The following is an 11050-nucleotide window of genomic DNA, read 5'->3' as shown; positions in this document are numbered from 1 at the left end:
CCTCCCCAAAATCCCAACCCTCTCAAAATCCCGAATCCCTTCACAACCCCAACCCCTCCCAAAATCCCCAAATCTCCCAAAATTCCAAACCCCAATAACCCTGAACACCCCAAAATGCTGAACCCTTCCCATAATCCCGACCCTCCTAAAATCCCAAACCCCCAAAAACCCTGAACACCCCAAAATCCCAAATCCTCCCCATAATCCCAACCTTCCTAAAATCCCAACCCTCTCAAAATCCAGAACCCCAGACTCTTCAACCCCTCACAGCACCCTTGAACCCCTCAAATCCCGACCCCTCCAAAATTCTAAAAATCCTAAAAACACCTCCCTCAATCACCCTAACCCCCCCAACCCCCGACCCACCAATAACCTCTGACTGCCTTTAACCTCCAAAGTTTAATAATAATAAAAAAAAATCATAATACAATAAAATAAGGCCCCCCGCCCCCGCCCCGCTACAAAGAGTTCGAGACTTGTTAGTGTCGGCGGGGGGGCAGGGGGGCCCCAAATCCACCCCCCCCGCCCCCCGAACCCCCCAAATCCTATAAAAAACCCGGTGCAGGGGGATGGGGGGGGCTGGCCCTGCTGTGCTGGTTGGGGTTCCCCCCTCCCCGGTTTTTGGGGGACCCCTGGACCCCCACCTGGGTGTGGCTCACCCCCCCCGGGGTTTAATGATACAAAAGAAAGAACTCAAATAATTACATCGTGGGGGGGCGGGAGGGGGGGAAGGGGGAGCTCCCCCAGACTGGGGGGTTTTTGGGGGGCCCCGGGGTGGGGGGAGCCCGGTGCAGCCCCCCCAGTTCATCCCCACCGCCGAGAGGCGCGTCCATCCGAGCTGGGGGCTCCGTGTCACGAGTCCTGGGGACACAGGGGACAGGGTTGGTGACACCCCGAAACTGCATCCCGAAACCACAGCCCGAAACCACACCCTGAAATAGCACCCCAAAACCAAACCCCAGAACCACAGCCCAAAACCACACCCTGAAACCAAACCCCAAAACCCCATCCCAAAACCAAAACCACACCCTGAAACCAAACCCCAAAACCACAGCCCAAAACCAAACCCCAAAACCAGATCCCAAAACCATACCCCGAATCTACAACCCAAAACCACACCCTGAAACCATATCCCAAAACCACACCCCAAAACCAAACCCCAAAACCATATTCCAAAACTACATCCCAAAATCAAACCCCGAAACCACACCCTAAAACCACACCCTGAAACCACACCCCAAAAGCACATCCCAAAACCACACCCTGAAATAAATATCCCAAAACTACATCCCAAAACCACACCCTGAAATAAATATCCCAAAACTACATCCCAAAACCACACCCTGAAATCAAACCCCAAAACCACCCGAGCAGCCCTTCTCCCTGGACCCCATAACCCCCTGGATATGGGAGACACCCCAAAACCCTCTCCCCTACACCCCAGAAGCTTCCTGTGCTCCTCCCAGACCCCTCCCACCCCATAATCCCACCATATAACCCCATAACTCTTCCCTGTACCCCACAAACTCCCCAGTTCTCATCCTGGGTCATCCTCTCACCCCATAATTCCCCCATTAAACTCCCATGACCTCATCTACCTCTATAATTCCTTCCTGTACCCCATAAACTCCCCAGTTCTCATCCTGGGTCATCCTCTCATCCCATAATCCCACCATACCCCATAAACCCCCCTTCAACCCCACAACTCCTCCCTGTAACCCCATAAACTCCCCAATTCTCATCCTGGGACACCTCTGACCCCATAATCCCACCAAATACTCCCCACAACTCCCCCCTGCACCCCATAAATCCCCCATTAACCCCATAAATCCCCCATTAACCCATCCTGCACCCCCTAAATCCCCATAAACCCCCTACACCCCATAAATCCCCATTAATCACCCCTGCACCCTAAATCCCCATAAACATACCCTGCACCCCATAAATCCCCCATTAACCCCATAAATCCCCATTAACCCCATAAATCCCCCATAAACCACTCTGCACCCCCCAAATCCCCCCTAAATCCCCCCATACTCACCCCCGGGGCCTGGGGGCCGGCTGTGGGGCTGTCCCGGGGGTCGCCCCCCTCGGGCCCCCGACTCCTCTTTGGCTCCAGCTCCTCCTTGGCCAGGGGAATGATGTCCCCTCGCTCCGCCCGGCGCTTCCGGCGCTTTTCGGGGTCACGGCCGCGGGCTCGAGCCCCCCGCCGCTCCGCCTGCTCCAGCTGGGGGGAACGCCCCATCAGTGACCCCAGAACTGCGAGTTTGGGGTCCCCAGGGTGGGTTGGGGCAGTTTTGGGGTACTTTAGGGCAGTTCTGGGCTCCTGGGGACAATTTCGGGTCCCTAATGCTCTGCCTGCTCCAGCTGGGGGAAACGCCCCGTCAGTGACCCCAGAACTGCGAGTTTGGGGTCCCCAGGGTGGGTTGGGGCAGTTTTGGGGTACTTTAGGGCAGTTTTAGGCTCCTGGGGACATTTTGGGGTCCCCAGAGTGGGTTGGGGCAGTTTTGGGGCAGTTTTGGGCTCCTCAGAGTGCTTGGGGACAATTTGGGGTCCCTGACGCTCCACCTGCTCCAGCTGGGGGACAAATCCCATCAGTCACCCCAAAACTGTGAGTTGGGGGCTGGACTTGCAGGGAAAGGCGAGTCTGGGGTCCCCAGGGTGCGCTGGGGCAGTTTTGGGGCAGATCTGGGCTCCTCAGGGTGCTTGGGGAAGACTTGGGGACAATTTGGGGTCCCTGATGCTCTGCCTGCTCCAGCTGGGGGACAAACCCCATCAGTGACCCCTAAACTGTGAACTGGGGGCTGGACTTGCAGGGAAGGGCGAGTTTGGGGGCCCCAGAGTGAGCTGAGGGTGAGGGGAGCAGTGTGGGGAGGGATTTGGGGTCCCTGAGAGGTTTGGGGTGTTCTGGGTCAGTTTTGGAGTGTTCTGTGTCCCCGGGGCAGTTTTGGGGTGTTCTGGGTCAGTTTTGGGGTGTTCTGGGTCAGTTCTGGGTCAGTTTAGGGTCAGTTTTGGGGTGTTCTGGGTCAGTTTAGGGTCAGTTTTAGGGTGTTCTGGGTCAGTTTTGGGTCAGTTCTGGGTCAGTTTTGGGGTCGCCATACCTCGAGCAGCAGGCGGAACAGAGCCAGGGGGGGTGGGCGAGTGGCCTGCAGCAACCTCCAGATGCTCTGCGCCTCGTCCAGTGTCACCTCCAGCAGGTCACCCTCCATCATCAGCTCCTCCAGCGGCCGCCGCGTCCCCTCGGCCAGCTCCAGCACGGGACCTTGGAGCCGCGGGAGCGCCGCGCTCAGCGCCTCCAGCTCTGCGGGGACAGCAGGGGGACATCAGGGGGACATCACGGGGACATCGTGGGGACACCTCAGGGACATGGGGGCATTGTGGGGACACCGCAGGGACATGGGGGGTTCCAGCACAGGCCCCTGCAGCTGCAGCAGTGCTGCGCTCAGTGCCTCCAGCTCTGCGGGGACAGCAGGGGGACATGTCAGGGACATCGTGGGGACACCTCAGGGACATGGGGACACTGTGGGGACACTGCAGGAACACGGGAGTTCCAGCACAGGACGTTGCAGTTGTGGCGGTGCTACACTCAGCGCCTCCAGCTCTGCGGTGACACCACAGGGACAGCACGGGGACATCGTGGGGACACCTCAGGAACATGGGGACATCATAGGGACACCTCAGGGACATGGGGACACTGTGGAGACACTGCAGGGACAATAGGAGTTCCAGCATAGGACCCTGCAGTCGTGGCGGTGCTACACTCAGCGCCTCCAGCTCTGCGGGGACAGCGTGGGGACATTGTGGGGACACTGCAGGGACATGGAGGGATCCAGCACAGGCCCCTGCAGCTGCAGCAGTGCTGTGCTCAGCACCTCCAGCTCTGTGGGGACACCGTGGGGACATTGTGGGGACATTGTAGGGACACCGTGGGGACACCACAGGGACATGGCGACACCAGGACACCATGAGCTGAAGCCCAACTGTGTCTCCATGGATCCTATAGGATCAATGGGACCCCTGCAGCTCAACTGTGTCCCCACGGATCCTATAGGATCTGTGGGATCTCACATTGGATCTCTGCAGCCCCAAAACATTCCCCAAACTGCCAAAGGATCCACTGCATCCCACAGCATCTCCTGCACTCCATTGGGAATGACAGAATCCCATTGTCCCTGCGCTCCAATGGGATCCCTATAGATCCATAGGGTCAGCCTGCACTCCTATGGGATCCCTATAGATCCATAGGGTCAACCTGCACTCCTATGGGATCAGCACAATCCCACTGTCCCTGCACTCCTATGGGATCTCTACAGATCCATAGGGTCCCCCAAAGCTCCCCGCCCCACTCACCTGAGGGCAGGGGGCCGTTCTTCTCCGGGCTGGGGGCGTCCCCATTCTCCACCGACACCTGGGGGGAAGGAAGGTGTTCTGGGGGGCCCCAAAACCAGCCCTGAGCCCCCCAAAACCTCCCCTGACCCCCCAAACCCACCCTGTAACCCCCAAACCTGCCCCACACTTCCCCACAGCCCCCCAGAGCCTTTCGCTGCGGTTTGCTCGTTGCAGCAGGCCTCGTGCAGGGGTCTGAGACCCTAAAACTCCCATAAATCCTCCCAAATCCCCCATAAATCCCCCCACCTTGGTCTGCTCGTTATCGCTAGCCTCCCTCAGAGCTCTAACACCCCAAATGCCCCATAAATCCCCTCAAGACCCCATAAATCCCCTCAAAACCCCATAAACCCCCCATATCTTGGTCTGCTTGTTTCGGCTGGCCTCGTGCATGGCTCTGACTCCCCAAATCCCCCATTAGCCCAAATTCCTCCAAAATCCCCTCACCCTGGTCTGCTCGTTCCAGCTAGCCTCCCTCAGGGCTCCATCACCCCAAATCCCCCATAAATCCCCCATAAACACCCCAAATTCTCTCACCTTGTCTGCTTGTTGCGGCTAGCCTCCCTCAGAGCTCCATCACCCCAAATCCCCCATAAATCACCCCAAAACTTGCTCACCTTGGTCTGCTCATTCTGACACGCCTCCCTCAGCGCTCCATCACCCCAAATCCGCCCCAAACCCCCATAAACCACCCCAAAATCCCCCATACCTTGGTCTGCTCATTCTGGCTAACCTCCCTCAGTGCTTCATCAGCCCAAATCCCCCATAAATCACCCATGAATCACCCAAACCCATACCTTGGTCTGCTCATTCCGACTCGCCTCCCTCAGGGCTCTGTCACCCCAAATCCCCCATAAATCTCCCAAACTCATACCTTGGTCTGTTCATTCTGACTCGCCTCCCTCAGGGCTCTGTCACCCCAAATCCCCCATAAATCTCCCAAACCCATACCTTGGTCTGCTCATTCTGACTCGCCTCCCTCAGGGCTCTGTCACCCCAAATCCCCCATAAATCTCCCAAACTCATACCTTGGTCTGTTCATTCTGACAAGCCTTCCTCAGAGTTCCATCACCCCAAATCCCCCCCAAACCCCCATAAACCACCCCAAAATCCCCCCTACCTTGGTCTGCTCGTTCCGACTCGCCTCCCTCAGCGCCCCGTCTCCATCGCCGTGGTGTAGCCGGTGCCGCAGCGCCGCCAGCCTCTCCAGCGGCCCTGCCACCTCGGGTGAGGCCAGCAGCTGCCGCGCCCTGTCCTGCCAGGTGATCGCCCTCTCGGTGAGACACTGCAGAGCTTCTCCCTCAGGTAACCTCACCGGCAGCTTCTGCAGGGCCACCAGCAGCGCCAGGATGGTCTCGAGGCGCGGCCGCCGCGAGCGCTGGCACAGCGGGCACAGGAATTTGGCGTCCCACTCCCACCAGGCTGGTGAGGGTTTTTGGGAGCCCAGGCGGGGCCAGGCCACGCAGGAGCCGTGGAACCAGTCTCGGCAGAGCTGGCACTGCAGCATGCCCGGGCCGGCTGGTTGCCCGCAGACGCAGGATGGTGGTCCAGGGCCCGGGAGAGGCGGGGCGGCTTTTTGGGAGTTGGCGTGGCGGAGACGGAGCATGCCCTCCTTCTCTTTCTGCTCGCCCTCTTTGAATGCCACGATCTGGGTGGGGAGATTGGGGTGTGAGTGACAGGGATTGGGGACATGGGTGACCCATAACCAAACCCTCCTTCTCTTTCTGCTAGCCCTCTTTGAACGCCACAATCTGGGGTGGGGAGAGCAGGGATGTGACAAGGACTGGGGACATGGGTGACACATCCTCAAACCCCTGAATGCCACGATCTGGGTGGGGAGATTGGGGATGTGAGTGACAGGGATTGGAGTGACCCATCCTCAAAACCCTCAATGCCACAATCTGGGGTGAGGAGACTGGGGACGTGAGTGACAGGGACTGGGGACATGGGTGACACATCCCCAAAATCCTTTCTGAATGCCACAATCTGGGGTGGGGGGAGCAGGGATGTGAGTGACAGGGATTGGGGACATGGGTGACATGTCCCCAAAACCCTCAGTGCCATGATCAGGGGGGAATTGGGAGCATGAGAGTGACAGGGATTGGGGACATGGGTGACCCATAACCAAACCCTTGAACGCCATGATTTAGGGTGGGGAGAGCAGGGATGTGAGAGTGACAGGGATTGGAAGTGGCAGGGATTGGGGTGACCCATCACCAAACCCTTGAATGCCGGGATTTAGGGGAGAGTAGGGATGTGAGAGTGACAGGGACTGGGGACATGGGTGACACATCCTCAAACTCTCAATGCCATGATCTAGGAAAATCGAGAGTGTGAGAGTGACAGGGATTTGGGGATGTGGGTGACACAACCAAACCCCTTAACTGCAGGAGATGAGGGGTGTGGGAGTGACAGGGATTGGGGACATGGGTGACACATAACTAAACACCTTGAATGCCAAGATTGAGGGGAGAGCAGGGATGTGAGTGTGACAGGGATTGGGGGTGACACATCCTCAAACCCCAAACTACCACGATCTGGGTTGGAACTGGGAGTGTGAGAGGTGACAGGAATAGGGGGGGATGTGGTGCCAACCACCCCAAACCCTTCAACACCACAATCTGGGAAACAGGGAAAATCAGGAACATGAGAGGTGACAGGAATGGGGTTAGGGGATTATCAGGAATGTGACAGGTGACAGGATTGGGGACAACGCAATGCCCCCCACCCCAAACACCCCAATCTCAGCTGAGACAGCAGTGACAGCAGCAGTGACAACGACTGGGGTCCCAGGGTGCCCCCCACACCCCCAGTCCTCACCACAGCACCAGGATCCCTCAAATCCTGCGCCGACAACCCCAAACTCTCAGCGTCCAGCCGGTACAACCCCGGCTCCTGCCGCCACTTGAGCCTCTTGCTGCTGTCCGAGCCGGCATCAGCACAGGGACACAACACCTGGGGACACCAGGGGATGGTCAGCACCACGCCAAGACCACCCCACACCACCCCAAACCCCCCAAAACCCACCTCGAGCAGGGTGTAGCAGGAGTTTTTCTTGAGGAAGGTGCGGGAGGCTTTGTCCCGCCAGGAGTGCGCCGTGCCCACCTGCACCTCGAGCTGCCGCAGCTCCTCCAGCCGCACCGGCAGGTCACGCCCCACAGCCACCAGCCCCTCCAGGTCGTCCAGGCACGGGTAGTGGTCACCGTTCTGGGGGGACACGGGGTCAGGTACAGCTGGGGTGGGATGTGGGAGTGGTGGGGACACGGTGGGGACAGGAATGGAATGGCAGTGGGACATGGGAATGGTGGCGACATGAGAGGACAGGAATATAATAGGAGTGAGATGTGGGCATGGATGGGGACATGGGCATGGTGACGACATGAGGGGACAGGAATGGGATGGGAGCGGGACATGGAAATGGTTGGGACAGGAGGGGACAGGAATGGGACCAGAGTGGGACATGGGGACAGATGGGGACATGGGAGTGGTGAGGACATGAGGGACACGAGAGTGGTGGGGACATGGAAATGGTTGGGGACATGGCAGGGACAGGACTAGGATGAGAGTGTGACACACAGATAGATGGGGACATGGGGATGGGTGGGAACATGGGAATGCTGGGGACATGGTGGGGACAGGAATGGGATGGCAGTGGGACATGGGGATGGATGGAGACATGGAGTGTCCAGGATCCACAGGGACAGGGACATGAAGATGTCCAGTGTCCATGGGGACAGCATGAGGACACAGGGGTGTGTCCAGTGTCCATGGGGACAATATGAGGACACAGGGGTGTGTCCAGTGTCCATGGGGACAGTATGAGGACACAGGGGTGTGTTCAGTGTCCACAACAGGGACACACAGATGTCCACTGTCCACGGGGACAGGACAGGGACAGGACAGAGACACAGGGCTGTCCTGGTCCATGACAGGGACACAGGGGTGTCCATGGGGACAGGATGGGGACATGGAGGTGTCCAGGATCCATGGGGACATGGAAGTGTCCAGTGTCCATCAGGACAGCATGAGGACACAGCAATATCCTGGGTCCATGGCAAGGACACAGAGATGTCCACTGTCCACAGGGGCAGGACAGGGACATGGAGTGTCCAGTGTCCATGGGGACAGGATGGGGACAAGGCTTTCCAGTGTCCATGAGGACAGGACAGGGACACAGAGGTGTCCAGGATCCACAGGAACATGTCCAGTGTCCACAGGGACAGGACAGGGACACGGCTATGTCCAGTGTTCATGGGGATAGCACAAGATGGGAACACAGAGATGTCCACTGTCCACGGGGACAGGACAAGGACACAGCCATGTCCAAAGGGACAGTGAGGATACCCATGGGGTCACAGCATGTCCGAAGCCCCCCGGGGTGGCTGCAGAGCCCACCTGGATCTCCTCCACATCAGCGATCCAGGCCCGGGCTTTGGCCAGAGCCTCCTTGAGCGCCTGGATGTTGGGCAGCAGTGCTGGAATGTTCTCTGCCTCCTTGATGATGGCGGCCAGCGTGGCTGGGGGGTGCTTCTGCCTGCGGGGGACAGGGATGGGGACACTCAGACCCCCTGACACCCCTAGGGGACACTGAGACCACCACTGAGACCCCCAGGGACACTGAGACCACCCCTGAGACCCCCAGGGACACTGAGATGCTTCTGCCTGCGGGGGGACAGGGACGGGGACTCTGAGACACACTGAGACCCCCAGGGACACTCAGGCCTCCTGAGACCCCCCAAATACCCCTGAGACCCCCAGGGACACTGAGACCCCCTGACACCACCAGGGACACCCCAAATACCCCAGGGACCCCTTGACACCCCTCAAATACCCCTGACACCCCAAAAAATCCCCCAGACCCAGGGCAGGATGCTCTGAGGAGCAGCTGAACCCCAAACCTTTCTCCCTCCCTGCTGCAGAATCACCCCCAGACCCTTTATGTCCCCCCAGAGACCTGAGGGACAGCCCCAGACCCCTTTTTACCCTCCTTGGGGACACTGGGGACACCCCCAGCCCCTTTGAAGTCCTTCTAGAACCACATGCTGCAACCCCCAGACCCTTTATATCCACCCAGAGACATAAGGGACAACCCCCAGACCCATTTTACCCACCCAGAGCACACAGGCTGCAGCCCCCAGACTCTTTTTACTCCCTTGGGGACATCGGGGACACCCCTAGCTGCTTTTTACACCCACCCAGAGACATGAGGGACAACCCCCAGCCCCTTTCTACCCTGAGCTGCAGCCCCCAGCCCCATTTTACCCACCCAGAGCACAAATGCTGCAGCCCCCAGACCCTATTTACCTCCTCAGAGCACCCAGGGCTGCATCCCCTGGACCCTTTTTACTCACCCAGAACCACATGCTGCAGCCCCCAGACCCTTTTTACTCACCCAAAGCACCCAGGGCTGCAGCCCCCAGCCCCTATTTACCCTTAGCTGCATCCCCCAGCCCCATTACCCCCTCCCACCCCCCACCCACCTGTCCCCCACCCTCACCTGGCCTCCAGGCACATCTGAGCCTTCTCCTCCCAGCGCTGGGCGATGGTCAGCAGCTCCTGCAGCTCGGCCATGGCCACGTCCACCGCAGGGCTGGGAGCCACGGTCCGGCCGGCCTGGATGAGGCCGCGCATGACGGGCAGGGGGACACGGGCACGAGGGGACCGCAGGGTGGCCGTCACCTCCTCCAGCCAGGTGGCCTGGGCGAGCTGGCGCTCCAGCCGCCGGACCTCGGGCACCTCCACGCCCAGCCGGGCTCCTCGGTCCAGCAGCTCCTGCAGGGCAGCCGGGGATGGAGGGGGAATGTCCAGCGCGGCTCGAGCCTCGGCCTGGAAGGATTCCACGCGGTCCAGGAGGGCCTGTGGGACACAGGGTGACATGTGGGACGTGGTGTGACAGAGCCAGGATGTCCTCGGGATGTTGTGGGACACCCATGGGACACTGTGTGACATCCTCAGAATATCCCCAGGATACTGTGTGACACCCCCGGGACACCGTGTGATACCCATGGGACACTGTGTGACATCCCCAAGACACTGTGTGATACCCTTGTGTGTGACATCCCCATGTGTGACACCCCTGGGATACTGTGTGATACCCATGGGACACTGGGTGACATCCCTGGGACACCCTCAGGACACTGTGTGACATCCTTGTGTGTGACATCCCTATGTGTGACACCCCCAGGACAGTGTGTGATACCCATGGGACACTGGGTGACATCCCCAGGACACCCTCAGAACACTGTGTGACATCCTGAGGACACCGTGTGACATCCCCAGAATATCCCCAGGCTACTGTGTCACACTCCTGAGACACTGTGTGACACCCCAGGGACACTGCGTGACATCCCCAGGACACTGTGCGACATCCCCATGTGTGACAGCCCTGTGTGTGACATTCCTGGGATGCTGTGTGACACCCCTGGGACACTGTATGGCAGCCCTAGGACACAGTGTGACATCCATATGACACTGTGTGACATCCCTGGCACACTGTGACATCCCCAGGGCACTGTGTGACACCTATAGGACACTGTGTGACAGACTCAGGACATCTTCGGGATACTGTGTGACATTCTCAGGACATCTCTGGACACTGTGCGACACCCCAGGACACTGTGTGACATCCATGTGACACCACATGACATCCACAGGACGCTGTGTG

General features: G+C 59.0%; 1 protein-coding gene across 1 annotated transcript in view; it reads right to left on the bottom strand.

Moving 5' to 3' along the window:
* Window positions 1-380: 380 nt before the first annotated feature.
* The window catches only part of LOC146422512 (lysine-specific demethylase 5C-like), a 36633-nt gene continuing 25963 nt past the window's right edge, over window positions 381-11050 (bottom strand). Inside the window, exons 20-28 of the mRNA XM_085046292.1 lie at window positions 9884-10242; window positions 8782-8920; window positions 7414-7593; window positions 7207-7341; window positions 5507-6034; window positions 4351-4408; window positions 3102-3301; window positions 2042-2227; window positions 381-861 (exon numbers count right to left, since the gene is read on the bottom strand). Of these exons, the coding sequence (XP_084902418.1) occupies window positions 853-861; window positions 2042-2227; window positions 3102-3301; window positions 4351-4408; window positions 5507-6034; window positions 7207-7341; window positions 7414-7593; window positions 8782-8920; window positions 9884-10242 (1794 nt within the window). The 3' untranslated portion in view covers window positions 381-852. The remainder of the gene's footprint in view (window positions 862-2041; window positions 2228-3101; window positions 3302-4350; window positions 4409-5506; window positions 6035-7206; window positions 7342-7413; window positions 7594-8781; window positions 8921-9883; window positions 10243-11050) is intronic.

The sequence above is a fragment of the Lichenostomus cassidix genome, unplaced genomic scaffold (assembly GCF_008360975.1).
Source record: "Lichenostomus cassidix isolate B80296 unplaced genomic scaffold, HeHo_3.0 HiC_scaffold_40, whole genome shotgun sequence".
NCBI lineage: Eukaryota > Metazoa > Chordata > Aves > Passeriformes > Meliphagidae > Lichenostomus > Lichenostomus cassidix.
The sequence above is the reverse complement of the archived record's forward strand: the minus strand, read 5'-3'. Positions and strand labels throughout refer to the sequence as shown.